The 25,348-nt window shown below is 39.7% G+C and overlaps 1 protein-coding gene across 1 annotated transcript in view; it reads left to right on the top strand.

Moving 5' to 3' along the window:
• The window catches only part of LOC138642454 (cadherin-9-like), a 320,418-nt gene that overhangs the window by 247,098 nt on the left and 47,972 nt on the right, over positions 1-25,348 (top strand). Inside the window, exons 6-9 of the mRNA XM_069730609.1 lie at positions 4,770-4,957; positions 6,647-6,900; positions 13,868-14,004; positions 22,042-22,163. Of these exons, the coding sequence (XP_069586710.1) occupies positions 4,770-4,957; positions 6,647-6,900; positions 13,868-14,004; positions 22,042-22,163 (701 nt within the window). The remainder of the gene's footprint in view (positions 1-4,769; positions 4,958-6,646; positions 6,901-13,867; positions 14,005-22,041; positions 22,164-25,348) is intronic.

The raw sequence follows: 25,348 nt of genomic DNA, 5'->3' as shown, positions 1-25,348 counted from the left end.
CTACTTTTTTATTGTGGGCCTACTAACCATGCCTGCGCCACTCATTACAGTTGTCATCCACTGAACAAAGCTATGCCGCCTGTTTAGTCCTGTTACCAATTTTGAACTGCATTTAACCTACTTTATTATTTGGGCCTATATCTGTGTTTCCTCCTCATCCTGCCCATTGCCCAGGCACTGCTAGATGAGTCTGCTGGCACATTGACCCAGACCACTACATTCCCCTTGCACTCTACACAGCCTGAATCTGACCTTGCTGAAAGTCAGGTTCCCCTTCCCGCATACTATACCACCTTACAAGGGGACAAAGAGGAAGGTGCAGATAAAAGTGCAGGTTCCTTCATCAGGTGGGGGGGGCATACTCGTTGGCGACGTCACTGGCACAGGGCCCCTCATAGTACGCAAAAGTGTCTCTGGCAGTGGGAGGCGCCACCCGCCGTCAAACATTAAGATTAAGATTGACAAGCTTAAGAAATAAAAATTGATGTTTTTGGCATTAAAATTAGCACTGTAGGTGTTTTCCTGTCCTCCACTCACTGCCGACTTTGATTCCCCATTGTCTTGCATTGGGTTTCATGTTTCGGTCGGCCCCCGACTTCTCGAAATAATCGGCCGATTTCACCCGACCCGACTTTTGACAAAGTCAGGATTCGCGAAACCCGACTCGATCCTAAAAAAGTAAAAGTCGCTCAACTCTATACAGCACCATAACTACAATAAGTACATGAGTACATTACCATAATCCCCCACGGTATATAAATACATAATCAAAACCATCATCAGTACCTGAATTCATCACCAGAATCACCATCAGTAAATTAATATATCACTAAACTTGGTACAGCGATTAATTGTAATGTCAGGTGAGATCCATATACAATTCTATTGCATGAACCTATAATTTTAAGTATGTACGTAACAATGGTAAGGAGATATTATACAGGAACAATACTGATATGTTATTCAATATGAATCACAAATAAACATTTACATCCAGATACCTTGTAGGGAATGTTCTTTGTATTTTCTGCATTTTTTGCTCCATCTTCTCCAGATGCCATGATGAATTTTCATATAAACAGCTCATCTCTCTAAGGCTACGTTCACATTTGCGTTGCTGGGCGCAGAATCGGCGACGTGACGCAACGCAGCCAAAAACGCAAATACACAACGCAGCGTTTTGCGATGCATGCATTGTCATAGGATTGTACAGATCAGGAATTTCGGCGCAGGAAAAACGATGCAAGTAGCGTTTTCTGCGACCTCTCTGTGCGTCAATATGACGCATGTGTTGCAAAATGCAATACAACGCATACCGGCGCATGTCCATGCTCTCCCCATGCTAAAGATAGGGGCGTATGACGCATGCATCGGTATGCGTCGCCGACGCTGCGCCCAACACCGCAAATGTGAACGTAGCCTAAGTTTCACTTTTCTCTACCCGTCTGTAGCACATCCTGACATGGTGCCCTTAAAAATAACAGTGTCATTATAATGTCAGTGAATAAAAATATCTGGCCAATGAGGTGACCTTACATTTCCCCACTGCTAGATGCCTGGATATACAAATCATAAGTATTCTGTGTAGTCTATTCTCCTTTTTGTTTAATTACTGGGACTAAATAAATTTCAATTGCTAATGACTCTAGCAAATATAAGCATTGTTTTCTATTAATTTAATCAGTGGTGCAATGTCCAAATTTCTTTTTATACCTTTAGTGCCATATTACCCAGAGCTTATTATCCCACTGTTTACACTAAGGCTGCGTGTCCACGTTCAGGATGGCCGGCGGTATCGTCGGAGCGGCAAACCCGCTCTACGGTAAGCCCCGCCCCCTTCTGGGACGCGATGATGCCGGATGTGTTCATATCACACATCCGGCATCATCGCTCCCCACCATAGGGCCCTGTGCTATATCTTGCGGCAACGCAGCGTCGCCGCAAGATATACGGACATGCTGCGATCTGAAAAGATGCGCAGCATGTCCGGAGTCGCAGGGCCGCCGCGCGCGTGTTACCACGCATAGTGGAGATGGGATTTCATTAAATCCCTCCACTATGCGGTAACATCTGGACGCTGCGTGTCTGACGCTGTGGCTCTATGCAGCGTCAGACACGCAGCGTTTCCTGCACGTGGAAACATACCCTAACATCAATGTAGGTTACAGATATGATCTTGTTTACACAAATGTAATTCTTAATTTAGTGTTGTTTAGGTATACAGCACACTTCTCCAAAACCCTAACTATTCAGGCACTCAGATGTGCAGACATGACATTCTCACTATATGTTAATTTTAGATCTGTCTCATTGCATTATTGCAAAATTACATTGTTGCTAACATTACATTGCATCATTGATGTAAGATTTACAACTGTTTCACTCTGTATTAAAAAGGGATGCATTGATTTAATGCAATCATGAATAGATACTAGAGCAGTTGTATGATTTGTAATATTAGATAATAATAATAATCTTTATTTTTATATAGAGCTAACATATTCTGCAGTGCTTTAAAATTTTGCACACATTATCAACGCTGTCCCCGATGGGGCTCATCTAAGGAGACCGTTCTGACTTTAATGAATATTGTATTTTCATATGGTAGTTGCTTCCTGGATAAATTAGAGGAGAGCACTTTATGTATAACATAGTATTATATGTCATTTAGAGTCTTTTTTATCATAATATTTTATTATAATAAGAGATTTTTTTTGCATTAATCCATTATTCAGTGATGTATACCTTTCCAATATGTAAGACACCAGCATTTGCTCATCAATTTTTCGTGTAAAGTATTGATTAATTACTTCTGTGAAACCAATAAATGAAAAAAATGACTTGCTGGTTCACGTTCTACACTGAAATGACATTTGAAAACATCACTGGATAGTAGAGCAGCGGCACACAATCATGCAGTTGTCTGAGCAGGAAGCTGGTTGTCAGACACAGCCAAGCTCCCCAGTTTATTACCATCTCTTTCTGCCCCCTAAATCAATGTAGACACAGTGCTAAACAAGCACTTACTTATCCTGGCAAGTGTTCATGGGATCACTGTTTCTAAGGAGGGAACAGGAGCTGCCGAGTCCTAGGAGACTCGGACCTCGGTAATGGAGCAAGGTGGCTGCGTCTCCAATGTCTTTGGGTCTAACATATCAGCCCAGATAGAGAGGAGATTCGATTAAAAATATTAAAATATTAAAAAAGCCCTCAAAGGTCTTTTGCGACTTTATGTGAAATAAATGAAAATAAATAAATAATGAATAAATATATAAAGAGTATGCAAAAATTAATACAGGAAAGATATATATATATATATCTTGGTACCGTGTTAGCCAGTAGATAGAAAAATATTTAGAATTGAGAGTCCTCAGTGGTTGATACCTTTTAATGGCTAACTGAAAATATGGTAACAAATTGCAAGCTTTCGAGACTTCACAGGTCTCTTCATCAGGCAAAGACTAAAACAAATTCTGAAGAATCACAAATTTATGCACAACATATCATAGAAAAAAAAAAGGGGGGAAAACCATGGATAAGACAGGTGAAATGAAGCAGAATTACCTTGGGTGATAAACAGTTAAGTCCATAAATATTGGGCTAGTTCTTAGATAAGGATTGTTTTATTGTCCTCTGATTAGGGTCTCTGTTGTGAAGACCCCTCATAGTCTGAGGGGCAAGTTCCTTAGTTGATGTAAAAATACATAAATCCGTGCGACACATTCATTCCTGCATTAAGACTGTCAAAGGTCGTCATCAGTTTATATTCCCAGCCTCTTCTGTCTCTCTGAGATTTGAAGCTACCTATTAACACAAGTAATTTCATGTCCATAATGTTATGATTTAGGAGACAAAAATGTATTGCCACAGGTAGATCCATTCTTTTTTCTCTTATTGTGTGGCGGTGAGAATTAATTAATTAATTAATTAATTAAAACAAAAATTAATAATAATATACACTGCAAATACAAATTGTTGTTATGCTGTTGAAAAAAAATATGTCCAATATATAAAAATGGGAAAAACAGACATACATTTCCATTATTTTCCCACCGATATCGCCCAATGTCAGCTAAAAAATAAAATAAAAGAAAGCATGAAAATAGCATAAAAATGAAGTCCCATGTATAATAGAAAATGTGAAAATTATCTGAATATCTGAACGTGCTGTTTACTATACCATGTATTCCAAATAACATTTAGAGTATAAAAAAGTGCCACATGTCATATTTCTTTCATGCCAGACATACAGATTTCATTTATCTCATTTTAATTTGATCATTGCAGTAATTAAAAATATTATTGGGTGAGAGATATGTTTCAATATTACTGCATGATAATGATGGGTATTGGATTCAAATCTATTCTGACTTATGAGATAGAACCTCTAAGAATATCGTCATACTAAGAAAGGCGTAAACCGGTCAAATACTTGTGAAGGTAAGAAGGTTGATTTTGATTTTATTTCTTATAGGAAAATATTAGTGTTTCTTTCATAGCAATGCTATAATTTTAACATGCACATACAAAAATTACCAAGTGGTCAGATCATTAAGCATTTTAAAGACTAGGAATAGCACATAAACACAGGTACAGTTTATTTGGAAAGACATGAACCACTTTTAAGTTTTCGACCCGATCCTCTATTCAGAATACCAATATTGATGTAAAATCCTACCTAGCTTATGTTATGCAAAACTAACCTCGTTATTGTTATATTTGTTGTTTACGACAATCAACTAAAAGCTAATATTGTTTCTATGTTACAGGTATCTATCAATTTGTGGCATCCGAATCTGAAGCTATAGGAACAGAGATTGGCAGAATAAAGGCTGTTGATGCCGATGTGGGTAAAAATGCAGAGATTAAGTACACTATTAGTGATGGAGATTCCAAAGATTTATTTGAGATCACCACAGACCAGCATACACAAGATGGAATTATAATGGTTAAAAAGGTGAATATTATTTTATGTAATGTATACATTGATTATAAAGTAATAGTCTCTCTTAAAAAATAAAATAACAGATGCTTAACTAACTGAGAGTACCTTACAGGCTATGAAAAAATTTTGGAAACTCCAGTAACCGCAAAGGTAATAAAACATCAAATTTATTGGTAGATTAAAACAAGAAAAATAAAAAAATAAAAACCATAATAGTATAACGGTCAACATGTTTCGAGCTATACTAGCTCTTAATCATGATTAATCATGATTTTTTATGTTTTAATCTACCTATAAATGTGATGTTTTATTACTTTTCTAACCTGAAGTCTCCATGCACCAAAACCTTATTCCAGTAATCTCTCAACCTGGTGAGCTGGTGTTTACTCCATTGTGTTTTTTAGTACCTTACAAGTCCCCTGTAGCAAATTGATGTCCCTGACCACCACAGGGTTCATGTAACATGTAATAAACTAGGCTATTGAACAAGATGACAATGTAAAATATCCCACCAGGTAGTTACAAAGATGAACTCATAATTACTCTAATGGGAGGATCCCTAACAAATGAGACATTGGTCTCCACCACGCCTAGGATAACGCATTGTACTGGTCCTAGCAGGACCTCATACAAGCTATCTAAGGTGACATCACCATCTGAGTCCAGAGTTCATTGCATGCGTCACGGATACTGGGGCAGTAGCTCTCGGCTGAGGCACTATCTCCGAAGCTCCAATGGAGTTAAACTCACAAAGTCAAGTCCAGTGGGAATAGACGTTATGGATATGGACTTTTACATTTCTTTTATTTATCTACGGACATTTGAAGTTTGGACTGTCAGTTCTAGGGTTTAGTACATCAACATCCATTAAGGTAATTGTGAAAATTTTTTATAGCTGCCTGATTGCATGTTTTACCTTGTCACCTTGCTCAATAGCCTAGTTTACTTCCTACTTTAAAATTATTTTACAGGTTCTTTTTGTACTTTCTGTTGTGGGGCATTCCAAAACGTGTTCACTATTGTGGTTTAAACTTTATTTCCATTACTTAAGATGCCAGGTCTTCTTAGAAAGAGTAACATTTATTTATTAAATTATACACATGCTGTGATTTTACTATTATTAACTTTAAATAAGCTGTATTTGTTAAAAAATGTCCTACATTTTCCCATACTAACCACCTTAACTTTTATGTTTTATGATGAAATTTTATTTTGAGATAGAAGTTAAGCAAAATATTATCCTGCTGTTTCATGTCTCTGGTTAAGAAACTGGGTCACTTGTACCTTTATTTAGAAATGTTATACTATAAAACGATGACTGCTCAGCAAGAACTATCAGGGCTGGAGCTACATCCTAACAAAATTTTGAATTAGTTAACCTTTTTTTATTTTCAAATACATTTTTTTCCCTATGAAAAAGTTAAATTATGGATCCATAATATGCTATTTTTTCAGTATCTCATGTTGCTCTATTTATCACAATTACAGGTCAAGAAAGTGTGTCAAAATATGCTATGCGTGTCTAAAATGAAATACACAGAAATAATAATATATACTGTAATAAATGACTCGTCTTGGCTAATTGACCTTTAAGTGATGTATTGATTTGATCTTTTATAATTATTTGGGGACATGTTAAATAGTAAATCAGAATGTATCATTGATGTTTTTTGACTTATGTTCATTTTAATTTATCTATAGCCTTTGGATTTTGAAAGTCAACGACTACATACATTTCAAGTTGAAGCTGCTAATGCATATGAAGATCCAAGATTTACTCACCTTACCTCATTTAAAGATACAGCAATTGTGAAAGTACTATTGAAAGATATTGATGAGGCGCCTATTTTTAGTAAGCCTTTTTATGTGTTTGAAGTGAATGAAGACACCAAAGAAGGTAGCATAATTGGTCATGTAATTGCTCAGGATCCTGACTCTGTAAAGAGTTCTGTAAAGTAAGTTTACTTCTTATTTTGTCTTTAGTTTACATGTGTTGTAGCAGTGTGCTCTGACTCAAAGTCAGATAGAAGGATCACCAGTGAGGCCAAACTTAGAGACTCAGCCCTTTCTGTTCCGAGCATTCGGAGAAAAGAATTACACATGTTGTGTGAGCATAAACAATTGTTTATTAACCATGTGAGCAAGATTCTTAGACCATTTACAGACAAATGTAGTTCCCATTGGAAATTTTCATCAGCTGCCCTCTTCTCACAAACATGTTATGACATTTTGTTGATAATATGTATTTTCTGAATTAACTAACCATGACACAAAGTTTCTCAAAGCATTGCATATGAAATATGAAAATATCAGACCAAATATGAAACCTTCATAAAAAATATTAAACAAAATATAAGACTATGAGACTAGCTAATACTAAAAAATATAGAATATAGAGGGAAATATTAACCCTTCTATACCAGTTTCCTCCTTTTGTAAATGGCATAAACTTTACCACAGAGTTAGTTGGCATCAACACAGAAGCTACTATCTCATTGATCAAGACCCATAAGGGGGCTTCCTATCTGCTTCCCCCATTTACCTTCAGTGTGTACGCCAACTCCCCATCAGCAGTGGTTATCATGAGTTAGTTGGGCACAGATAATTTCATAATGGAACTCTTGACACATACACTGTTCAGTAGCTTGGAAAATACATACATGAGTGCTTTTACAGCTACATAGAACAATAAATAAAATAATGAAATCTGCTTGAAAGTCGGTATAATGCTAGAAACCTAACCTGCTAGGCCCTTAAACCAGTTGGCCGGATTTAAAAAAAGAGAATGTATTTCCCTACCAGGAGTCTTTGTCTGTTCTTGTAACCATTTATTTCTAGGTTCACCTATTTTATGAATATCTGCTTTGACCTAAAGATTGCCTGCAGGTCAATATAATGGCAACAGGTGGGACCAATTACTTGGCACATTCCCCTTTCTTTCGCTGTCAGGTAGTCTAGCACTGTAGCAGTACATTGTTTAGTGACTATGATTACTTGTCTCTGTATTGCATTAGGGTTGTTAAAAGCTTTAAGAACCTGGAATATTTGATAATCCAGGTAGTCAGTGGCTTCCACTAATATGTCCGACATTTGTGTTATGAAGTAATGTAATAAAATACTACTTATTATTTTGTTTGCTACCCCCATTTCTACTACATAAGGCCTACTTTTTTGCCGGGGCTTATTGTTTGCTGCCCAAGGTATGAATTGGAACTGCTGCTATATCTACTTTACTATGATAAATTTTGAAAGAGGCAGGTGTTAGTCTGGAAAGTGTGCAAACTCCTCTTATGTCTGGGCTCGCCCTCTTGTAATCATGATGTCCATAAACCAAAAATATTACTTCTGTGAGAATATGAATATGGGTTGGGGTCTGCATGCACTAAGTATTATTACTTTGTTTTCCGACAATGCCAAAGATTCACTTACCCCTTTTTATCTCACTCATAGATGCTGTCTTACAGTCTTCAACACCCTTTGCATAAATTGTCTCATTAATCTGAGTGAGATCATGTGTTTATATATGGAAACAATTGCCTTTATCACAGGTACCAACACCAATGTGTTGAACACTGAACCATAATCCATTATTGCGAATGGGTCCTTAATGAGGAATCTCTATCTTTATTTTAGTGACCACACCACGTACATATGGATCGTGCTCCCACCACCACATCTGTCCTTTAGGTCTTGTTATATTTAACTGGAAACAGGGGTTAGTTACAAATCTGGCTATAGTCAATCAAAACACATGTCGAGGCACATATTTTTCCCCAAACATAGATTGAATCGGGGTTTCACTGTGTATGAAGTGTGGTGTTAATACCTCCTGCAGCTCCAGAGGTAAGGCTAAGCACTTGAAGATACTGGGCTCTGTGTGCAGATCCAATAGTCCTTTGGTTTTTCTTCTTCCATGTAATTTAAAAGAACAGTATGATGTCAAATTAGTCTGTTGTTCCAGTCCATATTTAAAAGTTTATCTGGTGTCTCTGTGAGGTGCAATATCCCTGCTAATCTTAGCAGGATATATAGTAGAACAGTCATTCTGCTGGTGGAGCGACATTTTTGCAATGACTGGCTTGGATCCAGATAGGCTTTCCCTCCAATTTCATTTAGGTGGATGTGGTAATCTGAATTTGGAATGGACCATCAAACTGTGGATTTGGGCTCCTTCTCACATGTTTGCGTAAAACAATGCAATCATCTGGATTCAGCTGGTGCACATCTGCACTTGCAATGGAATCTGAAATTGTTGAAAACACATGTTTATGCACCACATTAAATCTTTCCTGCAAGGCCTAGACATAGGCCGTCATAGCACCATGTTGCATTTGTAACATCTGTGGGAAAAATAGACCCATCTTTTAGGGCAGTACCAAAAAGAACTTTAACAGGGGACATGCCTGTCTTTCTATTTGGAATGTGTTTGACTGAAAGGAGTGCACTGAACAAGCATTCTGCACAGGTCTTTCCTTTGTCCTCTATGGCCTTTTAAATTTTGTATTTGAGTGTACCATTTAATCTCTCCACTTTTCCACTGCTTTGTGGATATTTGGCGTATGGAATGCCTGCTCTATTCATAGGGCCTGCAAAATGTCCTTCTTTATATCTCCAGTGATATGTGTATCCTTATCATTTTTTATGGTTTCTGGGACACTTTATCTGCAGATTAGTTCTCTCCTTAGTTTAATTAGTGCTCTTTACCAGATAGTCTTCTGGCCAACCAGAAAAGAGATCTTAACATGCCAGGACATATTCATACACTCCCACTTTGGGTAGTTGTATGTAGTCAATCTGCAGTCTCTTAAATGGGTAGAGCAACTTGGATGTTGCTTTCTTAGGGAATTCTTCTATTTTACCTGTGTAGTGTTGTTGACAGACGGGACAGGGCTGCACATGTTTCATGGTTGTGTAACTGAAAGCAGGAGCGATCCAGAAGGCATTTACCATGGAATACATGTGACCTTTTGAGGCATGAGTGAGGCCAAGTGTTAAATGCGACATCAAGGGAAACAGGGAACATAACTTATCCTTACTCTTCCATGTACTCTTCTATTTGATTTCACTATAGCTTCCATTTTCTCCCAGTGTTTCTTCTCTCTTTGGCAGCCTGTTGGATGAATTTTAGGACATCTGGGCTTGCGGTGGTTGTGACTTGCTGACTCCCTTCCACTGGCCTCTGTTCTCTAGGCTGCCTTGCTGCCATTTTTGCAGAAAAATCAATCTTTATGTTGTCCTATACCTCCAGGGAGCCACCTTTTATATTTGCTTTCTCATTGATTATGCCAACATGGAATGGTAAAATCAGTGCCTACATTAACTGCTTTACCAATTCTACAAGGTTAATGGGTTTACCAGCTGATGTAAGAAAAGCTTTGCCTCTCCTCATAGGGACATAATCATGTGATATTCTGAATGCACAATGAGAAACTGTGTAAATATTAGCCGTTCTACCTGCTGCAACTCTGCATGCTTCTGTGAGTGCCATCAGCTCTGCCTCCTGCTCTGACATTTAAAGAGGGAGTGTTTCATATTGGATTGCCTCATGTGATGATATTACTGAATATGCATTGTAGAATCGCCCATCCTGGTGGTATCTGGTGCTATCAACAAAAAACTCAAAATCTGCAATAGGAACAAGTGTATCGTGGACATGTTAATTCTACTGCCAACTGACTCATCAGTTCTATGCAGTCATGTTTGTGCATCATGTTAACCCATTTTTGCCATTGGACGGAATAGTAGATCCGATGGCAGAACTCCTGCTTTGATGTGGACTCCGGCGGTGTTTTGAACAGTTGGCATGTGCCCGCAATAGACGCTGGCGGAATCGCGATCCGCCCATGTCTATTAACTACCCTGTTTCCCCAAAAATAGGTTACCCCCCCCGAAAGTAAGGCATGCTAGGGGGAGCACTGTGCCTGCTAATATAAGGCACCCCCCCTGAAAATAAGGCATACCTTGTTCTGTGCATGGGGCATGCAGTTGTGTCTCGCTCCCGATGTCCGGTGCCCGCCACTGCAGCCATGCTGTTCGCAGGAGTTAATCACAGCCTCGGAGCTGTGTGCCGATCTCTGCTCATGAGCCCTGCACCAATCACAGTGCAGGAAACATGGGCCAGCTGACGTCATCCATAGCCTCTGATTGTTCCTGGGCTGTGATTGGCCCAGGTCTCCTGCACTCTGATTGGCCCAGGGATCATTTAAGGAGAGTGGTATTGCTAGACATGAGAGATATGGGCCAATGATTCTGAAAGAAATGGAGTCACAAGAAATTCCACAGGAACTTCAGAGTTTGTATTGTTATGATGATGTTCCAGAAGATGATGACATGGTTGTTATTGAATAAATCTTGTGTTATTAAATATTGAGATCAGTAAATGAACCATTGTTCGTTGTTTTACATGTTGTACTTGGAAATACCTTAATTATACGGTAGTAACAAGAAATTCTTGATACGATTCACAGTTTATTTGATTCTAATGTTTTGTGATGACTACTTTTCAACATATGCTGGTATGTTAATAAATGCTATTTTTTTGTTCAAAAAGAATTTGTCAATTCTTTTTCTTGAGAAAATAAGACACCCCCCTGAAAATAAGACATGGTGTAACTTTCGGAGCAAAAATTAATATAAGACGGTGTCTTATTTTCGGGGAAACAGGGTAGTTAAATGTTGCTTTTAAACTCTGATAGTGGCATTTAACAAGTGCTTCAAGCCATCTGGCCGGAAATGCACGCACCATGGACCTCCGTCAAGTGATTGGGGGTCACCGGCGCGTCAGCATGACAACCAGAGGTCTCCTTGAGATCTCTCTCATTGTTGATGCTGGATTGTTTTGAGCGCCATACTGTGGTCAGTGCTCATAGCAATGCTGTAATTCAACTATATACAGGCGATCTGAGCATCACCTCTATGTAGCAAAGCAAATCAAGTTGTGCCAGCTTCTAGCCTCCCATGGAGGCTATTGAAGCATGGCAAAAGTTAAAAAAAAAGTTTTTAAAAATATGAAAAAATAAAAACATTTAAAAGTTGAAATCACCCTCCCTTTGCCCCATTCAAAATAAAACAATAAAAATCAAGCATATACATATTTGGTATTGCTGTGTTCAGAATCGCCTGATCGATCAATAAAAAAGGATTTACCTGATCGCTAAGGCTGGGTTCGCATTGCGTTAAGGCGGTACGTTTAACGGACTATGTTACACTGCGGCATACCACATGTCACACAAGTATCTCTCCAGTGTGGGTTTTGCTGACCACAGTGTTTACAAGTCAATCCTTCTGGTCTGGATTTTTGATTATAGGAAAGTGGGATGATCGCAGTCATGGTCTTTAACTTTTGGTGCATCAAAACTTCCGTAATACACCTTAGATCCTAACGTGGCCTCTTTATACCCATATTGCTGCACTTTCTCAGCCACACAACACCATTTATTCACTTGTTGCTCTTTCTCGTTGTCCTAAATCTAACCCTTCTTTAGTTCCCTGAAACTGCCATTTTTCCACATCCAAACTTCCACAAGCTGGTATGTTTTCCTTTTTGAGTATTGGCCCCACATTCTTCACTGTTTTGTTTCATTCCGTGTCTTTTACTATTGTTTAGCTGTTTTGGATCCCATTGGGAGCCCAGACTGCACACACTGAACACGTTTCCTATGGCTTCAACTTATTCCTCCGACAGCACACCATTCTACCTTGATCTTGGCCACAGGCTACACTCCTCCGGCAAGTCAAAATGAGCTTTCAAAGAGTAAAAGGAAGGTTCAGACAGCTCTTTCAGCCACTAGACCAGCTGACTATAGTAGGAAGGCTCAAATGAGACTGCTCTATCACCTATTAGACCAGCTTCACAAACAGTTGGAAGGCTCACCGACCTACTAAACCAGGTGTGCAGTTAGGTGCATGCTGATCCTTAAAAGGGTTTTCCCCAATAATAAAGTAAATATTAAAGTTGATTTTAATCAACACATCTTGGAATAACAATACATTTCACAATTTAATGTACCTATACACCTGAGTATAATCCTGCAAATTCTCTGACCTTGTGCAAAAACTCATAGAAAAGGTAACGCTGCTGGAAGTGAAATAGTGGTCACACCAAATATTGATATGACTTAGATTTATTTTATGTTCAGTCACTTTGAATTTTGTTAAAAATAAAAAATAAACCATTGACATTTCTGTTTCTGAAAGCATTCTTACTTTGCAACATTTCTTCCATACTTGAATAAAACTTTTGTACAACACTGCATTTATATTTAAATATACAAACATGTACAGCTCTGGCAAAAATTAAGAAAGCACTAAATCAAAACCCTGTCATGGGCAGCCCAATCTCCAGACCTGAACCCCATTGAAAACCTCTGGAATGTAATCAAGAGGATGATGGATAGTCCCAAGCCATCAAACAAAGAACTGCTTATTTTTTTGCACCAGAAGCAGTGTGAAAGACTGGTGGAAAGCATGCCAAGATGCATGAAAGCTGTGATTAATAATCATAGTTATTCCACAAAATATTGATTTCTGAACTCTTCTGGAGTTAAAACATTAGTATTGGTGTCTCTAAATAATTATGAACTTGTTTTCTTTGAATTATTTGAGGTCTGATAGCACTGTGTGTTTTTTTTTTTTAATATTGACCATTTTTCTTTATCAGAAAAAAAATACAAAATGTATTGCTTGGAAATTCGGAGACATGCCGGAAGTTTATAGAATAAAGGAACAAATTACATTTTACTCAAAAACATACCTATAACGAGAAAAATCAGACCAACTGAACATTATGCAGTGGTCTCTTAATTTTTGCCAGAGCTGTATATGTCAGTACCTTATAAACAGCTAAGGATACCTAACATCTTTTCAGTCATTTATAAAATAGTTTTTCTGTGTTAATGAAATTATTTTTGTCTTTACTTGCAGGTATAGTATTGACCGTAACACTGACTTGGAAAGAACTTTTAATATATATTCAGAAAATGGTTCATTAACCTTAGCAAAGACTCTTGATCGTGAAATGACACCATGGCAAAATATCACATTAGTAGCTACTGAAACACGTGAGTTTGAATTTCAAAGTTTCAAGTTAAAAAACATTATATTAACACTTCAATATTGATGATAGGTCATGTGATAATAGTTATCTGAGTCTCTCAGCCTAGCCCCACACCTAAGGCTATATTCATTTTAACATTTTAGCCTCACACCAGTGGATTCTAACTATCCTTATGTATGAAGCCCTGAAAAACTGGATTTCGGCATATGTGCTGATGAGGTCATTGATTCTAATGATGAAAATGTAGTCACTGTGTCTTAGGGGTCGAGTTCCTGCCTCTGCACAGGGGGAATCTCGGGCCATCTCCGCTGCAGTCTCCCTTTCTTCTCCTGCCGCAGTGGAGCCTGCTCAGCGGAGACGTCGATCCCAGCGTTTCGCTCAGTCTGACTCTGTGCTGAGAGTTACTGCTGCATTTCCTGCTTCTGCCATTGAAGTCAGTGCTGGGCAGTGGCGAGCAGACGCTTCTGGGTCTAAGTCCTGCTTTTCAGGTTCTGAGCATGCCCAGAGTAAGATCTCTCAGTGGAGATCGAGGGTCACATGATCTGATACTGCAGCTAAGGTCCTTGTAGGTGCTAGGACTAAATCCTGCTTTGCACTCTGAGCATGCTCGGAGCAAGATCTCTCAGTGGAGATCTGGGGTCACATGCTCAGGTACTGCGGCAACTCCATTGGTCCTTCTTTGGAAGGTCCTAAATGTGCTGCAACTATTTAAGACTTGCATGGCCGCACGGCCATGTGCTAGTATCAATTCTAATATGTGCTTTGTGCCAGTGTGGTTATGTATGTTTGTATTCAGGGACCCGGCTGAAATAAGCCCCTACAATGCTGGCACCTCCGGCGAGGAGATTGTGTGAACGTGATTCAGGGACCCAGCTGAAATAAGCCCCTAGAATACCGGCACCTCCGGTGAGGAGATTGCGTGTGTGCATAACCACTGACTGCTATCAATTCGGCATTAAGCTTGTGCTCCTGTGAGGCTAACAGGGCGCAGTGCTTTCCTCTTGCGGTTGCTCTGTGAGGTAACAGAGCTAGTCTATACCGCCAAACAGTGCTGCCATTCACTAGCATCAGGTTCCTCTTGCACGGTGGACCCCGGGCTGCGAACGCACCATTCATAATAAACATCTATTTTACATGGTGCGTTCTGCTAGCCCTAACACTATAGGATCACTGTGTGTTCTGCCAGAATTCATTTTTTTCTTTATTTGTCTATATGAGACAGACACTACATGGTTGAAAATGTCTTGGAGCCAACATCAAATAAACATGTATGGCTAAAAATAATGTTTGACAGTTCACATACTGACTATGTCTCTATCACTACCGTCAATGGTTCTTCAGTGCATACCTTCAAATTCCATTTCCCAGGGCTTCAGATGTAAGCCTTAATGGTGTCAGTCACATGAGGATAAAATGCGATGTGAAGTTGGCCTATCTCGTTAACTCCTTTACTGGTTACCACAGCATGTAGGAGTTTGATAAAGAGAAGGAGCCACATCTATTAATTTATTGCAAGGAGTCAATGGGTTGCTATAGTAATTAAGAACTAAAAATGCCTTCTGGATCTACAATAGCCCAAAGCCTTGTAGATTTTGCCAGAAGCAGAAAGCAGGATTTTCTGGTACCTTTCCATCTGCCTTCAAACATGCCACCATCACACCCAGCCTCAAATAAACTAACCTTGACCAAACTGCTATGCCCAGCTATCGCCCCATATCACTGCTCTCGTTTGCTTTAAAGCTTCTTGAGCAGCATGTCCATGCTCAACTTTCCTCCTACCTCTCATCTAACTCTCTCCTTGACAATCTCCAATCTGGCTTCCGCCCCCACCACTTCACTGAAACTGCCCTTACAAAAATTACTAATGACTTACTCACAGCCAAAGCTAACAGACAGTTCTCCATCCTCCTCCTTCTCGACCTGTCCCCTGCCTTTGACACAGTCGACCACTGCCTACTGATACAGATTCTTTCTTTCCTTAGCATCAAAGACCTTGCCCTGTCCTGGATTGTGTCATACCTTTCCGACTGCACATTTAGTGTTTCCCACTCCCACACTACCTCCTCATCCTACCCTCACTCTGTTGGAGTCCCTCAAGGCTCTGTCCTAGGACACCTACTTTTTTCCATCTCTACCTTTGGCCTCGGAAAACTCATAAAGTCCCATGGCTTCCAGTACCACCTGTATGCGGATGACACTCAGATCTACCTCTCTGGCCCAGATGTCACCTCTCTACTGTCCAGAATTCCGGAGTGTCTGTCAGCCATATCCTCCTTCTTCACCTCTCGCTTCCTAAAACTCAATGTAGACAAAACCAAACTCATCATCTTTCCCCATCTCGTGTATCCCCCTACCTGATCTATCTATTTTGGTAAACGGCATCACGCTCTCTCCCGCACCTGAAACCCGCTGCCTCGGGGTAACTCTCGACTCTGCCCTGTCCTTGAAACCGTACGTCCAAACTCTTGCCACCTCCTGTCACCTCCAACTCAAAAATATTGCCAGAATCTGTCCCTTTCTTAGCCCACAATCTTCCAAAACTCTTGTGCATGCCCTCATCATCTTCCGCCTTGATTACTGCAACACCCTCCTCTGTGGCCTCTCCACTAACTCGCTTGCACAGCTCCTGTCTGTCTTCAACTCTGCTGCCCACCTAATCCACCTCTCTCCTCACTACACCCCTGCTTCTCCCCTCTGCAAATCCCTCCACTGGCTCCCAATTCCCCAACGAATCCAGTTCAAACTACTAACACTGATCTACAAATCTATCCATAACTTGTCCCCTCCCTATATCTCTGAACTAATCTACCAATTTCTTCTCTCATGTAATCTTTGATCCTCCCAAGTCCTCCTACTCTCCTCCACACTTCTTCGTTCCTCACACAACCGCCTCCAAGCTTTCTCCCGAATATCCCCCATCCTCTGGAATTCCACGTTCAGGATCAGTCTCTCCGGTCTGCATGTCCTATCCTCATGGATCCTGCAGATCCTACTCGGCAATTAAACTCTTGGTAGATTTACTTTATATGGTAACACTCACTCTTTTTTAATGTAAATGTTCAGCTACATTTTACAGTTCAAAGTGTATGAGATTTCAGGAATCTCATGCACAAACCTTGGATTTTTTGTCCTCAGTAGTTCGTGCAATACCTTCGTTTTTGCCAAATACAGCATGTAATTTCTTTCATCATTTTGTCAGTGTTTTTCACCCATTAAAACCAATGGGTGGTGCAATAAAAACGCTGAAAAAAGGCAGGTACCAGTTTTTGCTGTGTTTCTGTGCCAAGACCTTATGGAGTAGAATCAGAATTTTTATGCAATAAGCTTAATCAGCATTCACAAGAGTCAAATGTACAGTGACAAAAACATAGTAAGAAAGCACCAAAATTGCAGCAAAAAAATGCAACAATAACTAAGCAAAACCTTCTTTTTTGAAGCAAGAGAACAGGTTTTGACTGCAGAAATAAATGCATAAAAACACAACATGTGAACACAGCATTGCAGTATGTGTGACTGTAGCCACACATGAAAAGGCTGGACAATGAACTGCAAGACTTAAATAATACAATGTATTATCCATTGCTTAGAAGTGTTGATCCGACTGACAGACAGAGGAGAGGAAAATTCAAATGTTTGTGAAATTAAGAGAAAACGTTGGCTTGTCTTGCCATTTCTGAAACTTTGAAAGGGAACCTGTCACCCCCCCCCAGGCTTTTGTAACTAAAAGAGCCACCTTGTGCAGCACTAATACTACATTCTGACAAGGTGGCTCTTTTAGTTCTTGTTCCTGCCACTGCTGAAAGAATCGTTTATTAAATTTGTCCCTCATATCTTGAAATTGTCCTGGAGGCAGGTCTTTCTCCCCTAACACAGAAGCGCCACAGCCTTCACTCAGGTCCTCTGCACACCGGACGCTGACTCTTCTTCCTTCATTAGCGTCCCCGGCGCCTGCGCTATAAGCTTTTTTGGGGGCAGTTGCGCTGCCTCTCGAACTTACAGTGCAGGCGCCGGGGATGCTAATGAAGGAAGAGGAGGCGGCACCCGGCGCGGAGAGGCCATGAGTTATGGCTGTGGTGCATCTGTGTTAGGGGGGAAAGACCTGCTCACCGGAAGATTTCAAGGTATGAGGGACAAATTTGATAAACAATTCTTACAGCAGTGGCAGGAACAAGAACTAAAAGAGCCACATTGTCAGAATGCAGCATTAGTGCTGCACAAGGTGATTCTTTTCGTTACAAATGCCTGGACTGGTGACAGGTTCACTTTAACACTTTTATTTTTCCATTGATTGAGCTATTTGATGGCTTGCTTTTTTTCAGAATGAGCTGTCAGTTTGATCGCTACCAATTTTGGATACATATTAAATTATAAATAGTTTAATTGCATTATTATATGTTGGAATGCTAACCAAAATGTCAATTCAAGTGTTTTTTAATTTTTTCTCTCTCTTATTAATCAAGTTAATTGATTTTACATTTTGATTTACTCGACTTTTGCATATGCAGGTATACCAAATATGCTTAATATTTTACAAATTTATCTATTTTTAATGAGAAAAATGAGTGCAATTTTAATTTTTATGGTTTAGTTATTTTTTGAATTTGCAACCTTTTTGAAAAAAATGTTTTCAATTCTTTTAGTCCTCTTCTGGGACTTGAACCTATGATCGCTTTTACTATATAATGCAAAACCACATTATTGTTATATGTAATATAATATATCTAGAATGAAAATTTTGGTCTCCTATGATGGCCATCCGGTATGTGAGCATCACAGTGGTACAAACTTGGAATCCCTAAGCAACTTCCACAGGCCCACACCTGCCATTCTGAACAAACAGCGCAAGATGATTTTTTAATGAGTAACCAATAAGAGTCAGTGCGTGCACAACATATAAATCTGTGCATATGTTTATGTAGTGTAGTGTGTTTGTGTTACTAAACTCAGTTACCACCACTTTTTACAATCCATCACATTTCTGCCACTTCTGGGTCATGCAGAGCACAGTGAGACCGGGAGAGTTTGAATAGAGGTTATGTCAGTAAGAAGAGAAGCAGAACACAGTTGGATAGTGGGAAACATGGTTGTAGGAGAGTATAATAACACACACTATGGTACATACACATATACACAGATTTATTTAAAATACATTTTCATGGAATGGCTTCTTTTTTTTGTTAAACAGCAGTTATCATTTGTGTGGAGTGAACCAGTGGAAGTTCAGATTTGTCAGGTTTGGCCACACTTAAGTTAAAAGTTGAGTTAAATTTGCCGTAAACCCGAACTCAATACAAGTCAATTGAGATCCAAACTTTGGTGCTGTACAATGAATGTAAAATTATTGTAGTAAGGTCTGGGGGACTGCAAAAGGAACGATATTGCCCTGCAATCAAATGTTTATAGAAAAATGATTGAATCCATTAAATTAGTCAGGAAATTGAGTTAATTAGTTTACCCAACAAGCTGGATAGATTTAGCAGAATGGTGTTGACAACACACAGTCGAAAATCAGTGCAAGTCGATGTAAACTATTATTATCACTGTCTTGTGTAAATATCCATACATTCACTGAAACCCACCAAGAGTTAAATCACACTAGCAAGAATTAATAACTTTAATAACCAGCTGAGGGAAAGCAGACAGCTGATGGCTGTTGTTATTAATCTGGGTAGGGGCCAATATCCATAAAGGGTCCGAGCCTATTAATATCTGCTCACAGCTGTCTGTTTAGTCTTTACTAGTTATTTAAAATGGGACCTCCCTAAAAAAGGACATGAGGTCCCCCTATTTTTAGTAATAAGCAAAGGCTAAACAGACAGCTGAAGGCTGATCTTGATGAGCTGGGAAGGGGCCATGGATATTGGCCCCTTTCCAGACTAATAGCAACAGCCCTCAGGCACCCCAGAAATGGGCAATCCACTACATGTGCCAATTTTCAGCTCTTCCCATGTGCATTGGCAAGTGGGGTAAAAGTTTATGGGGTTGATGTAAGCTGTGATATGTCTGCTGATATCAAGCCCATAGGTTAGTAATGGAAAAGTGTCTATAAGACACCTTGTTACTAACCCCGCAATCAAAAGTAATTCAGACACACGGAGAAAAGTCCTTTAGTTGTAAATCTCTCCCCGAGAATTACCATCTTTTATCCATTTATACATAAACATAAAAATGAAAAAAACAAAGTAATCCTCATCTGTCCACGGTTAATGCATATTGATGAGGTCTGACTATGTTCCCCTGACTCTGCTACATCCGGATGCAGTGCTGAGTGGTGACATCAGTAATTTGATCGCTCAGCGTGACAGCCAGAACACACTGATAGTATCGTGAGAACACAGCTTCAGTAACCGCAAGTCACAGTTGGCGGTTCTCATGGTCAGCTCTTTGTGAAACAGCTTGTGAACTGCGGTCACCTTACTGTAGGATCACCTGAGTTCATAGCACCTGGTTCTTTTCCTGCACAGTGTCAGTGCCGGACTGATGGACATCCGCGAGTCTGGCACTTGGCACTCTGGCATCAGCAGTCTGGCACTCGAGCTACCATGAGACTGGTGGAAGTGAACTCAGTTAAAGGTTACCAGATTTAATAGCCACCCAATCTCCCAGCAGCTCTGGGGCCCAGAAACCTCATGGGAGTCTTTGAGGGACACTTTAATGTTAATGGAGTTTCCACCTGCTGGAACAACTGGTGGCTATTATTTAAGGTTACATTGGGCATGTATTTTATTGTACTCATTAATAAATAAATAGAAAAAAATAACAAGGCCCCCCCCCCTATTTTTAATAACTAGCTGAGGAAAAGCAGGTAGCTGGGGTCTTGTTTTATTTTTCTGGGAATGGTCCAATATCCTTAAAGGCTGCCAGCCTATTAATATCAGCATTCAGCTATTTGTTTAGCTTTTAATGGTTATTAAAAAGAGGACCCTTCAAAAAATGACTTGGGGCCCCCCCAATATTTAGTAACCAGCCAAGGCTAAACAGACAGTTGTGAGCTAATCTTGGCCTTCTCCCTGACTAATAACACCAGTCTTCAGCCACCTCAGAAATGGCACATCCATTACATGCACCAATTCTAGATGTAATCCTAGGCTCATCTCGCTTGCCCTGGTGCTTGGCAAGAGGGGTAATAACTTATAAGGTTGATGTCAGTTTTCTAATGTCAACTGACATCAAGCCCATTGGTTAGTAATGGAGAGGCATCTCTCAGACACCCTCATTACTAATTCAGTAAATTAAAAGAAAAATATACACCTACACAGGAAAAAAAACATTTTATTTGAATAAAGACTCTCTAAAAAATCTCCAGAGATCTGAAGACATCCAAATCGGTTCAACATTGTACACCAATTTTCTCAGAGGCATCACGTCGGTATCATCTTCACCCACAATCTATCATCACGAGAATGAAGTCATTTCTCACTGGCATGATGTGACATTACGCCAGTGAGAAAGGACCGCGAGTAGCCTCTGCAGTCTCGCCCTTGCGGTCCTGGCTCACATCGATGACGTGACCACAAGAACCAGGCTTCAAAGGTTATTCAAGGTAATTTCTTTAACATCATCACCCGTGACAGATGACCCGATGGCCAGCACCACCACCAAATAGATGATATCTGTATCCACAGTGATGAAATATAAGCAGTGTTTGGGACTGAAGACAGCAGCCCACACATACAATATTTGGCAGCAGCCATATAGCTATTTTATTTCATATTCAAGTGAATGGGAAAAAAAAGTAGTGCATGGCTGTAGCTGCCCTGAACACTGCTGATATCCAACCTCTGTAGATGCAGATTTCAACTAATCTTATTATTCCCAATCCCCAATTATTATCTGAATGACAATGTGCAACATCTGCAAATTTATAATTATTAATATATTGCTATTAAAATTGCTTCTATTATTATTAGTTTGAGAATAATTGCAGTCAGTCTAATCTTGTAATATTTTAATAAAATTTGCATCAGGCATGTTACGTCTCAATTTATATTTAATTGCTTTGAATAATAATTGACCTTTTTTACATCTATTTTTTTTATAGAAAATCCCAAGCTTAGCAGATATGTACAAGTGTATATAAAGATACAGGACATTAATGATCATGCACCAGAATTTGCAGAACACTATGAGACCTTTGTATGTGATAATGCAAAACCAGGTCAGGTGAGTAAAAATTATTTTATTTTAAAGCAATGCTTATTATTGGTTAATGTGCTGGAGCTGGTGCAAATATCCATGGATGCTAAACTTTTATGGCTTAGGTGTTATGTTTCTTAACAAGTGTTAAGTTTTCAACTGCTATTGTTATATGTAAACTGCCTTACAAAGCATCTCAAGTGAAATTTATCCATTAACATAATTGACCTTATGTAGCGTACTTGCTAAGTAATACAGAGTCAAATAAATCCAAATCTAAAGGAAAATGGAGTTGCCATTTCCCATTTGCATAAAACTGTTATCAGAGTTAACAACTTTATGGTTTGGAGGCAATAATTTTAGTCTTTTGTTTTCAAATAAAGGGAAAGGAAGGTCAGGAATTGCTGTGTAAGATTCTCATAGTCCAGTGTTTATTTTTTCTCCTGCATATACTGTAGCAGTTGCAGAAGGTTATACAATGGTTATACAGTGGTTATACAGTCGTTATATAGCTTCTTTTGCTTTGTAAGAGAATACTGCATGTATTCCTTCAGCCACCAAAAGGTGTTGTGGTTTCTGTGTAGAGGCTGTTGCCAGGAATTGCAAGTCAACTTATATTCAACCTTCGTCCGGCTGAGTAGGTACAATTGTAACTATTCCGTTTTAAATTTGCAATAACTTTTTTTTTCGAAAAGCCGTAGAGGGCTGAAATTTTGTGACATCTCTGCAGTTTTGGTCCAGAATATATTGGCCAAATTTCAATAAAATATATACAATGCCTACAAGTAGTATTCAACCCCCTGCAGATTTAGCAGGTTTAATAAGTTAGAGCCTTCAAACTTCAAACAAGAGCAGGATTTATTAACAGATGCCTAAATCTTACAAACCAAAAAGTTTTGATGCTCAGTTAAATTTTTATAAACTTTAAACATAAAAGTGTGGGTCAATTATTATTCAACCCCTAGGTTTAATATTTTGTGGAATAACCTTTGTTTGCAATTACAGCTAATAATTGTCTTTTATAAGACCTGATCAGGCCGGCACAGGTCTCTGGAGTTATCTTGGCCCACTCCTCCATGCAGATCTTCTCCAAGTTATCTAGGTTCTTTGGGTGTCTCATGTGGACTTTAATCTTGAGCTCCTTCCACAAGTTTTCAATTGGGTTAAGGTCAGGAGACTGACTAGGCCACTGCAACACCTTGATTTTTTGCCTCTTGAACCAGGCCTTGGTTTTCTTGGCTGTGTGCTTTGGGTCGTTGTCTTGTTGGAAGATGAAATTACGACCCATCTTAAGATCCTTGATGGAGGAGCGGAGGTTCTTGGCCAAAATCTCCAGGTAGGCCGTGCTATCCATCTTCCCATGGATGCGGACCAGATGGCCAGGCCCCTTGGCTGAGAAACAGCCCCACAGCATGATGCTGCCACCACCATGCTTGACTGTAGGGATGGTATTCTTGGGGTCGTATGCAGTGCCATTCAGTTTCCAAACGTCACGTGTGTGGTTGGCACCAAAGATCTCGATCTTGGTCTCATCAGACCAGAGAACCTTGAACCAGTCAGTCTCAGAGTCCTCCAAGTGATCATGAGCAAACTGTAGACGAGCCTTGACATGACGCTTTGAAAGTAAAGGTACCTTACGGGCTCGTCTGGAACGGAGACCATTGCGGTGGAGTACGTTACTTATGGTATTGACTGAAACCAATGTCCCCACTGCCATGAGATCTTCCCGGAGCTCCTTCCTTGTTGTCCTTGGGTTAGCCTTGACTCTTCGGACAAGCCTGGCCTCAGCACGGGAGGAAACTTTCAAAGGCTGTCCAGGCCGTGGAAGGCTAACAGTAGTTCCATAAGCCTTCCACTTCCGGATGGTGCTCCCAACAGTGGAGACAGGTAGGCCCAACTCCTTGGAAAGGGTTTTGTACCCCTTGCCAGCCTTGTGACCCTCCACGATCTTATCTCTGATGGCCTTGGAATGCTCCTTTGTCTTTCCCATGTTGACCATGTATGAGTGCTGTTCACAAGTTTGGGGAGGGTCTTAAATAGTCAGAAAAGGCTGGAAAAAGAGATAATTAATCCAAACATGTGAAGCTCATTGTTCTTTGTGCCGGAACTACTTCTTAATACTTTAGGGGAACCAAACAGAATTCTGGTGGGTTGAGGGATTGAATAATAAATGACCCTCTGAAAATACTTTTCACAATTTAAAAAAAAAAATAAACAAAGAAATAAAATTATTTTTTGCTGCAGTGCATTTCACACTTCCAGGCTGATCTACAGTCCAAATGTCACAATGCCAAGTTAATTCCAAATGTGTAAACCTGCTAAATCTGCAGGGGGTTGAATACTACTTGTAGGCACTGTATGAAGGTACAATTGTACCTCTGCAGCCTGTTAACGTTGTAAAATTATGCAGCCTGACGAAGGTTAAGAGAATAGAAGCTGATCTACAATACTGAACATACTCAACAATGGTCATGACACAGTATATCGTGCTGTTGATCTTCACGTAACATTTACTTCTGGCCACTACACAGAAACTGGTAACAGCAGATCAGTGAAGGTGATGGGTGTCAGACCCACACTAATCTGATATGGTTGATGTAATCTTAGAATAAAATTGAAATTCTTCTCAATCCCTTCAGTGTCCACAGTAGTCCCGCTATGTGTGTCAGCTGGGCTTCAACTGCTGAACTTGTGGTAAAAGCACTGGCAAAATCAACATGATCCACATACCTATAAAATGGGGGCTCACATTAACAACCACTCATGGTGAATACTGTACATGCAGACATACTTAACAATTTGGCTACCTCTTTTTTCTTTGGACACACAACTATTACCACCATGTGCTAACCTTATGGTTTCACAACGTCTTCCTCCTTTTCTTAGTGGTGTGCGGTAGCAAAGGAAAGAGGGATCTTTAGTGAACCAGCTGGCAGTACAGTGTTCTGAAGTCTCCTTTTGCATTTAGTAAAAATAGTTCCGCATGTGAAATCGTGAGAATGAATGTAAGTACCGCAGAAAGCTTTGCATCTTTCAGTGAGACAGAATGTGCAGCCAGCTCTCCTATTAGTGGACTCCTTTGCTCATTGCTCTTTAGTGCTAAATGACAGCTTGTACCAAATTTCCACTTGTCCTTTGCTAGCACACACAGCAATATAAAGAAAAATGGGTTTTACAAAAAACTTTTCATTCTGCTTGCTAGCACAACCATT

Source organism: Ranitomeya imitator, chromosome 6 (genome assembly GCF_032444005.1).
Source record: "Ranitomeya imitator isolate aRanImi1 chromosome 6, aRanImi1.pri, whole genome shotgun sequence".
Classification (NCBI taxonomy): Eukaryota; Metazoa; Chordata; class Amphibia; order Anura; family Dendrobatidae; genus Ranitomeya; species Ranitomeya imitator.
The sequence above is the reverse complement of the archived record's forward strand: the minus strand, read 5'-3'. Positions and strand labels throughout refer to the sequence as shown.